Source organism: Paramisgurnus dabryanus, chromosome 10, assembly GCF_030506205.2.
Source record: "Paramisgurnus dabryanus chromosome 10, PD_genome_1.1, whole genome shotgun sequence".
In the NCBI taxonomy this organism is placed as follows: Eukaryota; Metazoa; Chordata; class Actinopteri; order Cypriniformes; family Cobitidae; genus Paramisgurnus; species Paramisgurnus dabryanus.
Window position 1 is genome coordinate 33,148,117 of NC_133346.1, and position 19,556 is coordinate 33,167,672.

At 39.9% G+C, this 19,556-nt stretch overlaps 1 protein-coding gene across 3 annotated transcripts; it reads left to right on the forward strand.

The window, feature by feature from the left end:
* The first annotated feature begins 2,285 nt into the window (after positions 1-2,285).
* On the forward strand, positions 2,286-14,706 carry LOC135718458 (uncharacterized). Of its 3 annotated transcripts, XM_065240744.2 has the most exons (11): positions 2,286-3,373; positions 4,033-4,067; positions 6,701-6,887; positions 7,167-7,272; positions 7,511-7,641; positions 8,061-8,156; positions 8,291-8,389; positions 8,538-8,618; positions 8,740-8,960; positions 9,770-9,929; positions 14,508-14,706. In XM_065240744.2, the coding sequence occupies exons 1-11, from the start codon at positions 3,355-3,357 to the stop codon at positions 14,654-14,656; spliced, it is 1,284 nt and encodes a 427-aa protein (XP_065096816.1). In that variant the 5' UTR covers positions 2,286-3,354; the 3' UTR covers positions 14,657-14,706. The 3 variants fall into 3 exon arrangements, 2 of the variants coding, with proteins under 2 accessions (XP_065096816.1, XP_065096817.1); XM_065240745.2 differs by lacking the exon at positions 8,291-8,389; XR_010520817.1 differs by lacking the exons at positions 2,286-3,373; positions 4,033-4,067; positions 7,167-7,272; ... (5 more) ...; positions 9,770-9,929; positions 14,508-14,706 and adding an exon at positions 4,155-6,286 and having other exon boundaries at positions 6,701-6,835.
* The last annotated feature ends 4,850 nt before the right edge of the window (positions 14,707-19,556 follow it).

Here is a 19,556-nt window from a genome sequence, read left to right on the forward strand (position 1 = left end):
GCCTACATTCTTCAGTGTACAATATTCTTCATGTTTTTTTCTTCAAGCCTGTTGCAACCTCTTTTATCTGTATGGATTCAATAAAGTGCACTTTCTGTTCAGTCCACTGATAACACACACAGTTGCAGTGTTAATTTCATTGACGAAGACGATGACGAAAATGACGAACCTCCCCAGATAACAATTTCCTTTGGGACGGATCCGCATGAAAGCCTTTAGATCCGTCTGTAGCGGACATACGGTATCTGACTGTGGGCCAGATCTGCGCCTGATAAGATTTCAGCTCTGCTAGCAATGCTGTTTTTTCACCGGATTACAGATTTGTCCCAGGTCCGTTTTCCGCAACTCAACCGGAAGTCAGGAGATGCGTTTAAAATACAAAACACTGATTTGGCCCAAACCTGTGATACGGATATGGGAAGAAGGAGCATTTTTTTCAAAGCAGGCCCAGGTGGTATTGAACAGAGACATCAACTGGCTGCTGTAGAAAAAAGTATTATGGCACAAATTTAGAAACCATGAGGATGCACTATGTGCCCATGGCCACTTCCTTTCTACACTAAAGGCTGGAATTAAACCTGTTAGCCGGCATTTCTATTTTTGAGCAATCATAATTCTTCAAGGTCTTGTTTGAAGGGGACACCATATAGGTTAACTGAATGTCTGACCATGTTGTGATTCAAATTTGAGAATGATACTCCAAAAAATGTAGTTTCTGTGAGCTTTTATTTAAAAAAATGTGGAAACTCCAAATAGACACATGATAACAAAATGACATGATTATCAAAAGAGAATGAGTTAGGACTACATACTAAATTATGTATATCAATTCAGAACTCCTCTGCCCACCAAAGCACATAGAAAAAACTATTTCAGAAAAAAAAACATTTGCACATTATAACAAAATACTTCTCTCTCATGAATGGACTCCAGATTCCAGTCCTCATCAGTGTGTCAGCTGAAGGCCTGTTTTACATCAAGGAGAAAACACAAAGCAAAAGAGGATTTTAATTTGAGTCAAAAGTTAGAAACATTAACTATTTGTATTAAAAAACTATTATGTAATATACATGAGCATATATACATGAGCATATTATATATGTATATATACATATATATGTAAACACACACACACACACACACACGCACACACACGCGCACACACACACACGCGCACACACACACACACACACACACACACACACACACACACGAATTATATTTATAATACAAATGCCTGATGTTTGCCAAATAACTTATAGTTATAGTGCTCAGCATTGCACGTAATACTCGTTTTTCCCCACATATCTGATTTTCTTGTTTTTAGTTTGTATATTCTATGATTCAGATTCATACAGCCATAAATATGATGCATTTTTAACATGTCATAGAAAAATGAACCCATGAAAAACTCGTGTCTTAGTCATCTCACTGTTATTTCTATAATCAAAAAAGGCTAACATGAAACCAAAACTGTAACTACATAATGTACATAAGACAAACTTACCAACAAACTTGTGTCGGAGCGCAGTCTACCGGCATCTCTCCGTGAGCATTTTCCGGTCCGGTCATTTTGCACCTCGATCGTGCAATCAATCACCTTCTCCAAAAACACTAAAAAACACTCCGAACACAAAAAAAGATCATCTGCAGTCGACGATCCACAATGGAAATGTTTATAATCTAACCCCTGAAGAAAACGAATGAATCGCTTCTCAGCGACTTGGCGAGCTAATGTTATTAGCAGCAACAGTGCGCTATGTTGCTGCTGCCTACCTTTGGGCATGCGTCATCTTGAACTACGCAGATCTCCGTTGAAGTACCTTTTACTGACGTAAGGTGAATCCTTGTAATCGTTTCATGATTGGTTACTACACTGCCCATCAAAGCTTTGCTGGCTATGCATTGGCTGGCTTCGTTTTGGCGTAATCCAGTCAAAAGCCTGTGGTGCGCTGAATGACACCTGGCTTTCCAAAAGTTGTTAAACCTTATCTGATTGAACAAAACAGACAAATAGGGCGGGATATTCATCGGAACAGTCTAAGGAAACCGGAAGAGATGGATTTTCACTGATAAACATCGATATTTGATAGAATATAAACATATTTATTTATTTATTTATTATTATTTTATTTTATTCTTTTTTTTCTAAATTTAATTTGTATTATTATATATTAATGTAAAGTAGATCTTTCCATGCTGCATACTCCGATACAGTAGGTGGCGGTATGCACCTGATAAGTCATGGTTGCAATCTGCCATAAAACGAAAAAGAAGAAGAAGAATATAAACATGATCGATCATACTAGCGGATGTAAACAAAGGATATTGCGGGATTTTTCACTATTTTTCGTTGTTTTGGATTAAAACGTCGGATGCTTTTTGAAGAGTGGACCCTTACGTTGCAATGTACGCTTAAGTTTTTGGTAATTGTCAGAACCATATGGCAAGATATGCGAGTACCGACATGCCTTCTCATATGCGGTCCGTCTCCATTTCATTTAACCCTATTCACTCCAGTGTATTGATTGCAAAAACATGTTCAGAACATGAATCTTGAGTGTTTAAGCTTTCAAATAATGTAAAGTTTGTGATGATTGAATATTTGATATTAAACAAAATACATAAACACGTAGACACGCCCCTGCCCGCCGCCGGGCTTGTTCGACTTCATCCGGCGCCGTAAGAATGGATAACCGGATGACGTCAAGTACCGCGAGAGTGATTCGCGACAGTTTGCTTTTATATAGCTCTCGCGGAACTTTGACGTTTTGTCGGTTCTTGCGACGACTATTGGCTCGTATCGTTAGACTTTTCAATGCTGTTTTTCTACAGTCAGCAGATTTGGCCCAGATCTACTTACCACATCAGAACCAAAGCTTCCACAAAGACAGTTCACTGATGTGGCCCACATCTGTAATATGGACCCAGACCACCTCAAAACTTGTGCGTTTCATCACTGGTTTACTGAACAGAGCCGAACGCGCCAAGTGAGTGAGGTCCGTCCGTTTGAGAGACGTGATGCTGATCTGTCCCTCATCCGTACCACGGATTACAGCCAGAAACCGTTGGAATGGAGCAAGTTTAAACTTTTGTGGGGGTGCCCATTGCCATATTTCGTTATTAAATGCTTATTTGTTAAATCTTACAATGGAACACTTGCACGTAGCCTACACAAAAATGATTAATTCACTAACAAAGTATAGGCTTGTCTTAAAATGGAAGATTCATCACATAACAAAAAAAGCAATTTAGCAACTGTCCACTATCCAGGTGCAATGGTCCAAGCTGTTTTGCCGTCCTGGGAAGAAAAAAGTTGCGAACATCGTGGGGAAAAAACCGGCACTGGCGCACATGATGGATGCTAACATGGGTACGTATATTGTTTAATACTATATTTCGTTGGCAATGGTGTGATTATGGTGAATATAGTGTTATGGGATGCAAGTTTCCGCTTTCTAAAAAATCCTAAAACAACGTTGTTTTTAATACTTCAAAATAACATTTAATAAATGAACCTTTCTCGTGAAGGTGCTGGCCGTTTCTCAAACAAAAGGCTGCATCCTTAGGAGGTCGCATTTGTAAACTGCATACGTCATAAAGACTGTCTTATTACAGAATATTAACAATTATAAAATTTTACACTATTGTATTTAGTTAATCGTAAATTGTTGTAATATGCTTATGATCTGCGAATGTAATGCTTAGTTAACTGAAATAAGGCTTGATGACGTATGCATCCTGGCATATATGGTGTAAAAACGTCTGAGTGCTGCCCTCTTCAGGTTGAACGGTGGCTATTGCACATTAAATAGAATAATATTAAATAGAAAAGCTAACTGATGAATTGGTCCAGTTGAAAAGAGAAAGAAAAAGAATTAGTTGAACTGACCTTTCGAGATATGTAGTAAATGCATGTGAATAAATAAATAACCGTGAAAACACTGTGATTTTATCATGTGCCAAATGTTGCATTGTTCACTGTTACTTTTTTCATTGTAAATAAAATTATTTTTTCCATTTCTTTTCCAGATGCTGCACACATGTGGTCAACTTGTGAGATGAAGGTATAATACATAGAATTAACATTGCCATTATCTCAGCTTCTCAAATTCCAACCTTTAATTTTCAAAATCTTCCAAATACATAAACAACACAGGTTAAGAATTTATTTTTGAACAATGAATAGACGCAAGACACTTGTTTCCAATTCGACATTGAGGAGGAGAGCAAGGGTGGACCTAAGCAGAAAGTTAGGGGGAGTTGGTGAGGGTCTATGTGTAGTCACTGTCCCTCCCAAAGATCTTGCAGAGTTTCCTGAACATGTAGAACCAGCAGATGAAACAGTTGTCTTAGATCCCATAGCTGCTTTAGCTTCTGTCTCAGAGGGAAGTTCTGATGACAATGTTAGTCTGGGAGATATGTCTGATTGTGAGGAAACTGAAAACCTTACCGATCGCCTTTCTGATTGCGAGGAATCTGAAAACCTTTCCAATCGCCTTTCAAATTGGGCATTAATGTATGGAATTTCCCATGTAGCCCTCACTGCTCTCTTGGTCATCTTAACGGTTTACCATTCTGATCTACCAAGGGATGCCAGAACCCTTTTAAGGACAAAAACAGTGTACACTGTTAAAACAATAAGTAATGGTTTATATCATTACTTTGGCATTGTTGAAGCCTTAGGAAAGAGCCTCTCTCAGTGGAAGGACAACTTGGTTGATGGTTGCTGTTTACAGCTTCAAATCAATATTGACGGACTGCCTTTATTCAAGAGTTCCAGCATACAATTATGGCCGATTCTGGGTCTTCTAGTTAGTTTTCCGATGAAGGAGCCAGTTGTGATAGGGCTGTTTTCAGGCAAGACGAAACCCATGTCCACAGAACTACTAACAGATTTTGTCTGTGAACTGTCCCATCTCCAGGAAGGGTTTAACTTTGAGGGAAAAAGGTTTAGAATGAGGCTACATTCAATTATCTGTGACACACCAGCTAGATCATTTGTGAAAAACACAAAGGCTTTTAATGGATATCATGGCTGTGACAAATGTACTCACAATGGTGTGTACGTCAACAATCGAATGACTTATCCCCTACAGAATAACACCCTGAGAACTGATGCGTCATTTTCTGACCAGCTAGATGAAGACCATCACCTGGGTCCCCACCCCTTTATGGGTTTAGATGTTGGGATGGTCTCTCAAGTTCCTCTTGATTACATGCACTTGGTGTGCCTGGGTGTGGTGAGACGGCTCATTCATCTATGGCTAAAAGGCCCATTGACTGCATGCCTACCATCCAGAGATGTTAACAAAATCTCTGATGAACTAGTTAACATGAGTTCATACATTCCTAAAGAATTTGCCAGAAAACCAAGGTCACTAAAAGAAGTTGATAGGTGGAAGGCGACGGAATACCGTCAGTTTCTGTTATATACTGGTCAAGTGGTGTTGCGAGATGTTCTGAGTGATGCCATTTACGCCAACTTCCTCCTGCTATCAACTGCAGTGTCCATCCTGGTATCTCCAAGCCTTTGTTCAACACACAGTGACTATGCCAACAGCCTCCTCCATTCATTCGTTGGTCATTTCAGTGATATCTATGGAAGAGATCAAGTTGTTTACAATGTTCATGGATTGACCCATTTAGCACAAGATGCAAAAAACTTTGGCAGTCTAGATAACATCTCTGCATTTCCATTTGAAAATTTCCTAGGCAAACTGAAAAGATTTGTGCGCAAACCTTCCGATCCTTTGGCTCAGATAATTAGAAGAATCTCAGAAGACTCTTCATGCCACCAGGAACCAAAAAATGTACCACAGTTTAGAAAGGAGCATTGTCGTGGCCCTGTGCCAGCTGGAATGATGGTCTGTCATCAATATGATGAAATCAAAATGGACAAATTCACTATTAGCACAAAGTCCAGTGACAATACATTTCTCATTTGTGGCAATGTGTGCAGCATTCGAAACATCATTCAGTGCCAGGATGATATTTACATTGCCTACAACCAATACAAGGCCACTAATCCATTCTTCACCTACCCTATGAATTCTAGATTCTTACACATTGTTACTTCATCAGTGATTGATTCTGAAATTAGATTTACAAAAATTGTAAATATAAGTCAGAAATGCCTGGCTCTGCCTTACAGAGGAACAACTGTGTTTATCCCCTTATTCCACACCAAGGATTAAAACCTAAAAACTAATGAAGTTCAAATCAAAGTTAAAATCAAGTTTGAGAATGTTTTTCCTGTTTCCAGTTACTACAATCAGTTTGCAAGGTACGTGTGTGTGTGTGTGTGTGTGTGTGTGTGTGTGTGTGTTGGGCGGGGGGTTAGAATTAGGAGTAGGTTTGTTGTCCACAGCGTCCTCTCTAAGGGCCTCTGCATCCAAGCCCTGGCTCTCCTCTGGCTGCATCAGCTTTTTCACCTGGCTGAGAGAGAGAGAGAGAGAGGTGAAAACAAATGTGAGGTGGTGGAGATGGATTTTGGATTTTGTGAGGAGAACTTGCAGTTCTCCACACAAAATCCCTCTCCACCGCCACAAATTCTTTTTCACCCCACAGCTCCATGGAGTAGCGGACATATAAAGTGCTACTTAAAATTCTGAAAGTCAGATGTGTGTCAACAATCTAACCTGTAAAGCAATTGAGCACTGCTGTTCAAATTGTATTTTATTTGTTACATTTTTATTAGAAATACTGTGGAGTTCTTTTTACGGAAGAAAACGCCGTAAATGTTGTGCCTAGTAAATGGCTTAAGGAGGGGAAGTGCTATTGGCCTGGCTACCTGTCTGACGAAAAAAATCGCAAGGCTGGCATTAGATGCGAGGAGCCAGGCCCTGGATGGAAGCTATTTAATGTCCGGGTCCTATTTCAGAAAGGTTGGTTGATTTTTTTGGCCATTTTTGCTTAATAACTTGAGATTTTGTCAATCATTTGTGGAATGGACAGGGGTTGAAAAACGTATTGACGTACATCTGTCCAATGGGAAATGCTAGTCTCTCAAGTGATATAAAGAATAAAATGTCCAAAAAATACATACTTTATCTTTAATTAACCAAATGTTGGTCAGTATTTGGTCAATTAGTGTAAAGAACATTTGGCCATAAATATGTTTTGTGCCATGCCATGTATATTTCTGTTTTCTCTCATCTAATTAGACGAGTACACTGCCGCCACCCTAAAATTAAAAGAATATCTCAAAGATGGTACTGAATGCCTACAGTCTGAGTCTGAGGAGGATCCAAAACGACGACGCAAAGAAAAGTATGCAATGGAGAAATGGAGTATACGAGTCACACGCACACACACACACACACACACACACACACACACTATTTACCAGCAGCATTGTATTATTAGGAGGCCACTGGCACCAACTTGCCCGGAAATGACCATGGCCTGGCCTGGCCCCGGTCTGAACACAGCTAATGAGTTAAGGAGGAGTGAATCTTGAATACATTTTGACCTTTTTTGAGATGCACTGTAATTTCTCTTCTGTCAGTTCTAGATATGACAGCGATTCTGACCCCATAGTGGTGTCAAAGGGAACCATGTCCAAAGGAACTGTGAAGGAAAAATTTCCCTCACATCTGGCATTACCTGCTGTACCCCCTTTACCACCACTCCCCAACTGTAAGTGTATTTTCTTTTTATGTCTATTTTGTACATGTTTCAAAAAGCCCTTGTTAAATCCCATAGCTTTTATTCAATATGGGCAGATGAACAGGGTTTCAATTACGGTTAGTGACAGTCACTGCAGTTAACTATTTAACAATAACGACAGCACTATTCAAGGTGTACTTAGGGCAAACAAATATGATGAAGTTAAGGGTAACACAACTTACCTTCATAGTTGTGTATGTAGTTTAAATCCTTTGTCTTTTTTAGACAACGTTTCAGCATACTGTTTACGTCAATTTCGGCAGGTCCAGCAGGAACCGAGTAAAGTACGCCTTAGCTACTGCACAGGAAGTAGCCATGCAGTAGCTAAGGCCGAAAACCAAATCATATTTACTCTATGTTGTGAATATATTTTACATATCTTCCATAAGGTGACAACTATCAGGAACATACACTCACTGACATTAGCTGGAGTGTGAGAAAGGAGTCAGCACAGGCCGGAATATCAGCGTCAGGCCCAAGCATGGGTAGGTAGATCAGTCTTTCATGTTGTCACCTTTACGGAGGTCCATTAGTTATGCAAGTCACTGTACTCTTTTAATGTAACTGCTCTTACATTAAAAAAGCTGTTTCCATTTCTTGTCTTTGTCACTAAAATTAGGCAATGGGTCTTTAATGAGTCCAGCTGAGCACTCATTCTCACAAGCAATTAACCAAGGGTCCCCCTGTGACTTCTTTCCTGAACTACCTACATTTTCTGGTGAATTGACTACAAAACCTCTATGGGAACCTTTAATGGCAACACCATTTGGGCAAAACTAAAAACCCTTCACAATTCAATGCTGAACTGACCTTGGTTGCACCTTGTGGAAGATTCTAAATGTCTTTATTTACCTTTGCTCCATTAGATGGTGAACGTAGGGAACAGGGCTTCTTCTTCAGGCCCTCTGTTAGGGTGAGCAATGGTACCGGCCCCATTAGATGCACAGGTAAGACTAATGTACACTGTAAAAGGACACAATGCAAAGACAATAGGGTCATTATGAACACAACTGTTTGGAAAAATTATATTATCCACATTTGGGCTTCTTTGTACATAATATTTTACAGAGGCACAGTTACATGGCCTGCTTCTACTTGAAAATATAAAGCAGCAAGTAACACAACTTGCCACCACCGTCAACATAGTCTTAAATAGACTTACCACGGAAGGACACCCCAACCACGAAATGCCGGAAGAGTTTCAGTTCCCCATAGACAGCGAGGGAGAACTTCAACGTCTGGAGGAATGGCTCCGGGATCCGGCAAACGACCGGAAAAAACATGCTATGGTAAATACCTATTTTTGACTACATTTAAAGGAACACGCCCACATTTTGGGATTTTAGCTTATTTACCGTATCCCCCAGAGTTAGATAAGTCCATACATACCTCTTTAATCCCGGGCGTGCCTTAACTCTGTCTGACGCAGCCACCGCTAGCCTAGCTTAGCACAAAGACTGGAACTAAATGGCTCCAGCTAGCATACTGCCCTCAATAAGTGACAAAATAACACGAAAATGTTCCTATTTATATGTTGTGATTTGTATAGTCACACTGTGTACAAATAACAAGGTCATATGAGACACAGCTATCTTTTAACAGTATAAATACAGGGAACTATATTCTCAGAAGGCGAAGCACTGCTACGTGGGCGGAGTGATTTGCTCACAGCAGCACCCCCCCACCCCCTGAGGAGCAGAGAGTTCGGTCAGAGTTGTGCTAATCACTCCGCCCAAGTAGCAGTGCTTCGCCTTCTGAGAATATAGTTCCCTGTATGTACACTGTTAAAAGATAGCTGTGTCTCATATGAACATTTTTGCGTTATTTTGTCCCTTATTGGGAGCAGTCTGCTAGCTGGAGCCATTTACTTCCAGTCTTTGTGCTAAGCTAAGCTAGTGGTGGCTGCATCAGACAGAGTTAAGGTACGCACGGAGATGAAAGAGGTATGTATGGACTTTTCTAACTCTGGGGGATACGGTGAATAAGCTAAAATCCCAAAATGTGTGCGTGTTCCTTTAAAAAGTATGACACACACAGGTCCTTTAAGGTTAGTACAGTTATTAACATACCTATATTTTCCTCCATCATCTCCATGTAGGTGATCTCCCTCTCCTCCGTTGGTGGTGTAGACGTTAAGAGGGTCACATGGAACATTTTAGCCAAAATGTTTAGCTGTGCCGTGGCCAAAAAGGTGAACTGGAAGGGTGTCCATGGAAAATTCGGGTTCCAGAAGATGGCCTCCAAAACAATCCTTACCAGTAAGTAATTCTCCATCATAAAGTACATTTGTTACACCACCACATGTATTGGCCGTTATGTATGGAAGCATATGTAGCGAAAATCAAATAGGAAGTCAATCTGCAATGTGCAATAGACCTTTTGCGTGTTTGCAAACAGAGATTACTTTTTTGTGGGCGGAGCCCAACTGGTTGCAGAAAGTGACAGCTCCGCAATAGGGGTGTGAAGTGTTTTAGCGTTAAACTGTGATTTTTATAGAGCCGGTGTTCTGTAGAAGTCTGTTTCCTCTATATTTCTCTTAAGTGTAATGTTTCTTAATAACGTTTTCACCAAGTTACGTTTATTTTTTAAATAAATTAAAAGTTTAAATGGCTTGGCTACTAATATGTGTGCATGTATTGTGTATATCATTTATTAAATATTTTAAGTGTGTGTGTGTGTGTGTGTGTGTTCTATGTTTATATATTTATTAGTAAACATCATAATTTAGAACAAACAGGAAGAAGACATAGGCTAAGATATAAGGTAAATAGAAGTAATAGAAAACAAAAAATTATGAAAACTTTAATGAACGGTGATATTATTGATATTATGAACTCATTCAAATCTTTAATCTCTCTAAATAAATTATAAACGTAACGTGATGAAAACGCTATAAGAGACACATAGAGGGAACAGACTTCGACAGAACACCGGATATCTTCTCTAATTATTTTCTATTCTAATTAAGATTTCCAAATGATTTCATCACTCCAGTCTGTCCGGTTGAGGGCTTATTGCAACCATAAACACCTACGTTTATCTTCAAATGGTGTCTTCGACGACGGTATACTATAAAAATGAAGGTCATCTATTTTGGCATTCCTATTCTGACACTTAACAGCACAACAAGACATTTTCTAGTGAGTTATATTGTTCGTTTCACTCGTGTCTCATTAATTTCCACTGTTTTTCTGCCACCACATTGCGTGCATGACGTAACTGTGACGTCGACTCGCAAAAGGTCTATTGAAAAAAGGCATTATATTATGCAATTGACCTATGGCTAAGCCACGCCCCTCCACTCACAGTCAACATTTGGTGACAGGCACTATTCTATTTGTAGATCACGTCAAATCGTTATTTTTTAAACACAAAAACGCTCAACACAACTTAGACACTTTGAGGGAATTATCATCAGTGTCTCTACACATGAACTCCTGTCCAAAACCTTTATTTTTAGTTAACTATGTGTAAACGAACAATGTTCTCAATGCTCGAGCCCTGCTGAAAAAACAGCATACCACCAAGACCAGCATATGTTGGGCTTTGGTGCTGGTTTGCTAATTAACACCAGCTAAACCAGCACCAAACCAGCATCTGCACCAGCATTAGCACCAGCTAAACCAGCACCAAACCAGCATTGGCACAGGCATCCAATGCTGGTCATACCAGCAAGACACAGCATATGTTGTGTTTTGGTGCTGGTATGCTGGTGACCACCAGCTAAACCAGCATAGACCAGCATAATTCCCATGCTGGTTTGATGCTGGATTTTTCAGACAGGGAGTTAATGTGTAGAGACACTGATGATACTTCGCTCAAAGTTTCAAGTTGTGTCGAGCCTTCTTAGTGTTTTAAAACTACTAAAAGTTATTTTGTTGCGATCATGTATCAAAATAATGACGTTAACAGCTTTAAAGGAACACGCCACCCAATGCCTGTATTAATGTTCTTACCCTAACTTTCATGAGTTGAATCATACCTTTCCCGTCTCCGTTCGTGCACTCAATCTGTCTGGCGCGTTGCGTGAATACAGTTGCAGGTTTGGTGGTTTATATATGACCCAGTGCATGTAGTGTACTACAGACAATTTTGACATTTTAAATGTGTCATGTATATTTCTATTTGTTTGTCTCTTCAGTTTCCATCAGAAACTGACAAATTTGCAAGCGACCACATCTGTCGAAGAAACGTCATCACTCGTGAAACGTCACCAATGCAGCCAGTTAAAGGAACACGCCCACATTTTGGGAATTGAGCTTATTCACAGTATTCCCAGGGTTAGAAAAGTCCATAAATACCTTTCTCATCTCCGTGCGTGCTATAACTCTGTCTGACGCAGCCCCCGCTAGCTTAGCTTAGCACAAAGACTGGAAGTGAATGGCTCCAGCTAGCAAACTGCTCCCATTAAGTGACAAAATAACACAAACATTTTCCTATTTATGTGTTGTGATTTGTATAGTCAAACCGTGTACAAATAACAAGGTCATATGAGACACAGCGATCTTTTAACCGTATACGTACTGCAAACTAAATTCTTAGAAGGCGAAGCACTGCTACTTGGGCGGAGTGATTTTCTCACAGCACCCAAGAAGCCCCCTGCATAGATATGTACACTAGATGTTGCCTTGGCTACAGCAGTTCATTGGACCGAACAGAGCCGCCATCTTGAAACAGGGGAACCCCGCATCAGCGTCATTGTAGGCAATGGTGTAACAGAAATAAAATCACCATAAATCTTCGTGAACGCGATTTTCTTGGTTTTCTTTTGGTTCGTTTCAACAGTCAGACATATATTTAGCATTTAGTCCAGGAAAAAATAAAAGTTTTGATTTGATTTCAGATTTACCTAGATACTTCCTATGACAAGACCCCTGTTCTAAGATGGCGGCGGTTTTGACGCATGCTCAGAGCCCTAAAACGAGATCTAGTGTATATGTGACCAGTCACGGAAAGTAGGGACACAAGTCGGATCTGGGCATTTTGAGTTATTCACAGATTCTGAACGACGATGTGTAACACATAGAAATCTGATAAGATTTGGAGAAGTTGTGGCCATTTGAATATAGGAACTCAGAAATACTCAAACCGAGAAAATCGAGACGAAAGGGACTCTTCTTTTCAGCTGGGGGAGACAATAGGGCTCATTTACATCTCATTTAGCTAAGCCATGCCCCCTGTAAAACCCTTTTTGAGATGTTCTAGCATCATATCTATGAACCCCCTGGTGAGGAGCAGAGAGTTCGGTCAGAGTTGTGCAAATCACTCCGCCCAAGTAGCAGTGCTTCGCCTTCTGAGAGTAAAGTTTGCAGTATGTATACTGTTTAAAGATCGCTGTGTCTCATATCACCTTGTTATTTGTACACGGTGTGACTATACAAATCACAACACATAAATAGGAAAATGTTTGGGTTATTTTGTCACTTCCAGTCTTTGTGCCAAGCTAAGCTAAGCTAGCGGGGGCTGGGTCAGACAGAGTTACAGCATGCATGGAGATGAGAAAGGTATGTGTGGACTTATCTAACTCTGGGGGATACTGTGAATAAGCTAAATTCCCAAAATGTGGGCGTGTTCCTTTAACATCACTGATCTATTATAGATCAGTGGTTAAAGGATTAGTCAATTTTCTTAAAAGAAAAATCCAAATAATTTTCGCCACCATGTCATCCAAAATGTTGATGTCTTTCTTTGTTCAGTCGAGAAGAAATTATGTTTTTTGCGGAAAACATTGCAGGATTTTTCTCATTTTAATGGACTTTAATAGAGCCCAACATTTAATACTTAACTCAACACTTAACAGTTTTTTTCAACTGAGTTTTAAAGGACTATAAACAATCCCAAACGAGGCATAAGGGTCTTATCTAGTGAAACGATTGTCATTTTTGACAAGAAAAATAACAAATATACACTTTTAAAGCACAACTTTTCGTAAATGCGTAGTGACGTAGGGAGGTCACGTGTTACATATATAAAACGCACATTTGCGGACCATTGTAAACAATAAACTGACACAAAGACATTAATTAGTTTCAGTTGACATACAACAACGTAGGAACGGTCCTCTTTCAAGACACTTAAAAACACTGGGGCGGAGTTTCGCGTTCGTCCTCTGTGACCTCTTGATGTCATGACGTATTGCGTGGGGTCACGCTGGCGCATCACGACCGGATTTAAACGAGAAGTTGTGCTTTAAAAGTGTATATTTGTTATTTTTCTTGTCAAAAATGACAATCGTTTCCCTAGATAAGACCCTTATGTTCTTGTTTGGGATTGTTTATAGTACATTGAAACTCCGTTGAAAAAAAAAGTGTTGAGTTAAGTATCAAATGTTGGGCTCTATTAAAGTCCATTAAAATTAGAAAAATCCTGCAATGTTTTCCTCAAAAAACATAATTTCTTCTCGACTGAACAAAGAAAGATATCAACATTTTGGATGACATGGTGGTGAGTAAATTATCTGGATTTTTCTTTTAAGAAAATTGACTAATCCTTTAATGTGGATGCCAGTTGCCATGTAACACCAGATATCCACGGCATATAGGCTAATGATATTGAATTGCCCATATTATCACTAGGTTGCTATTGATGGTTTGGAAGGAAAATCAACACTGTATCAATGTCATAAGCTGTCTGGGTTTATGTAGCGCATTCCATACACAAAGATATGTGCTCAATAATAAAAACAAAGAAAATACACGGTCTCCTTTTCGTTTTAGACAACTGGGGATGAGCAACAGCTTGTCTGACGATCCTTGTGGTCTTAGAGGATAGTGAACTTGGAGCCTGCCCATAGGATGCCCTATAGTAGCACACTAACATATTATCTTTTTTCATAGGAGCAGTACGCAAGTGTCCAGTTACGGCCCAGGTAACAGACACAGAAATCCACCAGTGCGCCATACGCTGGTTTGCACTGGCGCACGACCGGGAGGGGGGCCGTAGCAAGCGCCAGCGCCAGCGTGAAGAACATGAAGCCAGCTATTAATTTTTTTATAAAATTTTTTATGTTCATGTTTTAAATGGGTTTTAGCCATGTTTTGTGTTCATGTTATGTTCATGTTTTAAATAAAGAATTTTTAAATGTAAACATTTTCCTTGATTTCGATGGGGTATTGGGCTATGATAGCCTCTGGGTAATTTTCTTAAACTAGGCCTAAAAACCTACATTAAGCGACAAGTGCTATGATTATTAGCCTATATACATTCTGAAATGTGTACTTTGTGGATGGAGGCCTATGTTTATTGCTTCTGACTGTAGGGCAGTTGTTCTCAACTCCAGTCCTCGGGACCCACTGCTCTGCACATTTTGGATGTCTCTCATATTTGACACACTCAGTTCAGTTCATGGAACATATCCTAAATAAGGGAGACATCCAAAATGTGCAGAGCAGTGGGTCCCGAGGACTGGAGTTGAGAACTACTGCTGTAGGGTAATTAAATATAAGGTAACCTAAACACATGATAGACTAAACATCTAGGCTATAAATGCCAAAAATAAGGCATAGATCTTGTATGCGGGACTGGGCCAGGGCTGTTCCATTTCCAGTTCAGTTCCGTGAAACTGATCCTGACCAGTTCTTGACCGATGTGCGTTTGTACGCTGGAACGTGTCCGTTAAACGGATCTAATGCGGATGGAATGGTTTGCGTGGGCCAGCTCCACCCCAGTGTTGTTTTACTGTTTTGGTGCAAGAGTGGGCCAGCGCTGACCCATCTCTGGTGCAGAGCCATGAATCAAATCCTGACCACTTTTGGCCCGTTGTGCATTTGGACGCTGGACCATCTCCGTGAGATGGATCCGGGGCGGATCGCATGGTAGGTGTGGGCCAGATCCACCCCAGTGTGGTTTTGCTATCTGGGTCTTTTCACGGACGAAGACTAAATAAAAACTAAATAAAAGTCAGATAGGATGACGAAGACTGTAACGCAATATAACTGACACTTTAGTCAACGAATAAAAATAAGACGAAAATGTTAGGGAGGGACGATTGGAGAAGAGATCCAATCGGAGCTACTCATTTTGTGGGGAAAGTTTTGTGGGATCCAATCAGAGCGAATCTTTGAGGGTAGGTTGATCTACGCAGGCAGTAGAGGCATTTTAAAAACCCGGGGCAAAGTTCGTTTTCACAACAGGTTGTTTACATTATATTTAGTTGTACAGTCTCCGTTACCCAGCTTTGGCTGATTTCAGTTGACTTCGCTCGTTAGCAACACGCTAACGTGTTGCGGTGCACCCGGTCTGAAGACATGTCTCATTAACAACAACAATGTCAGCTAGCGTCTAATCTGGTCACACTTCAAATATGACAAGACGACAGCCTGTAAAAATGACTCATCCAGAAATACATGCAAAGGTAAACATGCACGCTAAGGTTATTTTATAAGATAAACCACCGTGTTTTCGCTAATCTTGGAATAACATAGAAACAAATGGAATACACATCTGAACTGTATTGATTGTATTGGATTGTCTGAATTAATACTGAGTATAAATATTCAGTGTCCTCAAATTGAATGAAATGTGTAACGTAACTATTATAGTATATGTTGTGGTTTTACATGACTGGACAAAGTGCGTGTGTGTGTCTCTGTTAGGGATGGGTACCGAAACCCGGTATTAAACTGGCCCCGGGGCTAAATTATGAAAGACCGTAGTATCAGTAAGATCTGACGCTATCGGTTCTGCTTTCGGTCCTGGAGAAAAAAAGAAAAATAAATGTACTATGTATTCTTGCTTAATAATGTTTTCGTGCACATTTTATCTCAGCAAACATTTCTAATTTGCGATTAAGACGAGATCTCTCATGCGCGCCGCGGAGGCTGGCTGTCTGTCAAACACAACCACAACAACGAGCGCAGCACACGCATAACAGCACGAAAACTACCGCTTAATACAAAGAGTGACGATGGCGGATAGAGCAAAACATTCAAAAGTGTGGTTATACTTCACTAGAGTTGATGCAGACAACGCTCGTTGTCATACAGGTAAGTGCAACAAGATGTTTGCATGTAAGGGCGGAAACACAAGCAATCTGTCAAAGCATCTTTCAAAAGTGTATTACGTGCAGAAAGAAGCTGTGTCCCAATTCAAGGGCTGCGACCTTCTAAGCATACAACCTTAAAAGGGGAGCACTCTGTCTTTCAAGGTGGCAGCCTCAGAAGTCCGCGAAGAGAACTGAAATGAGACAGTCTAACCCTCGGAGGACCTATAATTTGCGTCACCTGTTGCACGCGCCCACCGCGCCTGTCAGCAGGACACAGCGGAGACGTTTCTGACTTATTTAAATAAATATGGAATCAGAAAAATATTCATTTATTTTAGAAAATATGACACGTTGATGTAGATTAAACTATTCAACAGTATATAAAATTAATCAACCTTAGAAATACGCAACATAAACAGAATAATATTAACACAAGTCACAGCCTCAAGTCGCGCTGCTGTGACGCAATCGGTCTTAAAATACGTCCTTAGAAGGTCGCAGCCTGCAAAATTCAACCATCATCTCTGGTGGTTGCCGCATCAACGTCAGGCATGTATGCTAAAATCATGTTGAATCAACATTGTTCAAGTCATTTAAAATAAATGTACAATCTCCTTAATTGGTTTGCTTACCTTACGTTGAAATTCTGTTGATTTCTTTTGGGAGAAATGCTGAACGTTATGCATTCAACATATTTTCTACTTCTTTTTAAAATCCCAAATAAAGAAAAATCAGCATGTAAACATTTATTTAGCCTAAATATCCTTTTTTCTGCAGCTTTCACGCTGGTGCATTGATAAATATATGTATAATATTTAGAAATGATATCCAGAAATTAATTTGTAATAATGAAATGCAGACTAGAGGCTGACATTTTGTCGGGAATCCTGTGGGTCCCGCGGGATTCCTGTGGGATCGGGAACAAAATCACTATTAATCACGGGATTGGGACGGGACAGGAAAAAATGTCAGCGGGAGTGGACGGGACCGGGATCGTAATAAAACTATGATACCCAACTTTATACACAAATATGCAGTTTCTAAAAATAAACTTAGTTAATATATTGTGTGCGTGCGTGCCTGTGTGTGTGTTTGCATGTGTAAGAAAGGTTGCATGAATGTTCACGGATGCGTCTCCCTGGTGCATAAGCACTCCAACGCAGCCTGAGCGCTTATGAGAAAAGGGAACAGCAGCAAAGAGTATAGCGGCTCTGATCAAACGGAGAGATAAGTGTGTGACAAGAGTTGTGTTGCGAAGAGATTTCCTGCTGGATAGTTTCTGTGCTTTATTGTGTGCATCAGTGCCGAATAGTACGTTTTTTTCTAGTTGTCTTTAAATTAGCAGCAAGATTACCGCGTCTTTTATGTTATATTGTCAGTTATCATTCATAATGTAAATGAAGCTGTTAGATAGCGCGAATCTTCTCATTAATAGTCATGGTACCCAGTTTATATTTGTGTTAGTTTATCTTGTTCATATTTATTCAGTATTATTTCCTTATATTGGAGATTGTATAGTTCTAATACTTATACAGTTATTTAACACTCTGGGGTCGACGGTGGCGCGGGCGCCGCAAACTCTTTATTTTTCAATCACTCCGCAAAGAGACTTAAATTACTCTGCTGATTTTTGACATACAGATATGATTTATACATCATTTCAAACGTTAAAGTGTCTAGTTTTTTTCTGTCCACTCCCAATAAAAACAGAATGTTGTGCTTTTCGCAAAATTAAGAAAATAAACATGATGCACGTTCTGTTCTCTCTCCCTCAGTGAAGTCCTTTCAGAAACGCGTCAGAAAAATAAACTGTAACTTAACGAATACTTGGTGTAGAAACAAAAGATAAATGTCTACATAATGCTTGGAATGTCTCCTTTTAAATGATATAAGTGAAATTGAAAACTGATATTGTCATTCGGTGTAAACTGTATGAGAAGGAGGAGAAGTACCGTATTTCGCCAGTTACCTCATTATCTGTAATGAGATCGGATCGCCACACCCCCGCGCCATTGAAGTGAATGAGCAGAAACATCCATATGCATGACTCGTGCCTCCTGCAGTCAATGGATATGCAATCCACAATCCAGTCTCTCCATTCCTTGTTGTTCCATCCGATTGCACCAAACATGACATAAATCCTTATTTCCTTGCGTATGTGTGTCAGTATCTCCAGACGCGAGTGTTTTCTTTGTTCTTCCGTCAAACAGTTCACGCGATTGGAACACACATACACAAACACGCGAGTCAGGAAACTCGACGCGCTTTTTGGTATTCTTATATAATGCGCGATTCCAAACAGTACAATCATTATTTAGTTGCGCCTAAGCGCATATCTCCGCACAGCAAGTTTATTAAACACAGGATCACTCGCGTGTGCACACATTCACTGCTTTCATGATCAACACGTGAGGTAATGGCGGCGGTTGTAAACAAACATTGATACGTTTACCACGCGTGTCCCTTGTTGTGTTTCTACTATAATGATTACAAATACACAAAGAAGAGTCCAGACAACGATAGGCAGTTGTTCTTTTGAGCTTTTTACTGCACAAAAGTAAACCTCTCGCTGGCCAACCAAACACTAACCCTGGGTTGAAGTGTGTTCATGTTAAGATGGCCAAACAGTATCTTTACCATGATTAAACTACTATGGTTTTTAAAAGGTAACTTATACTTGTGAAATTAATAGAAAATATTTCAATAGAAATATATATAAATATATACAATGTGTGTGTGTGTGTGTGTGTGTGTATTTACATTATATTGAAAAGTAAACCTTATCATGGTTTTACTACAGAGAAAGTTATTCCTGTTGAACATCCACACAAGGCTCATTAGTGGCTCATTATTCAACTCTTTTGTCTCTCAGCTGTCAATCACTGATTATTCAGGAGCTTTC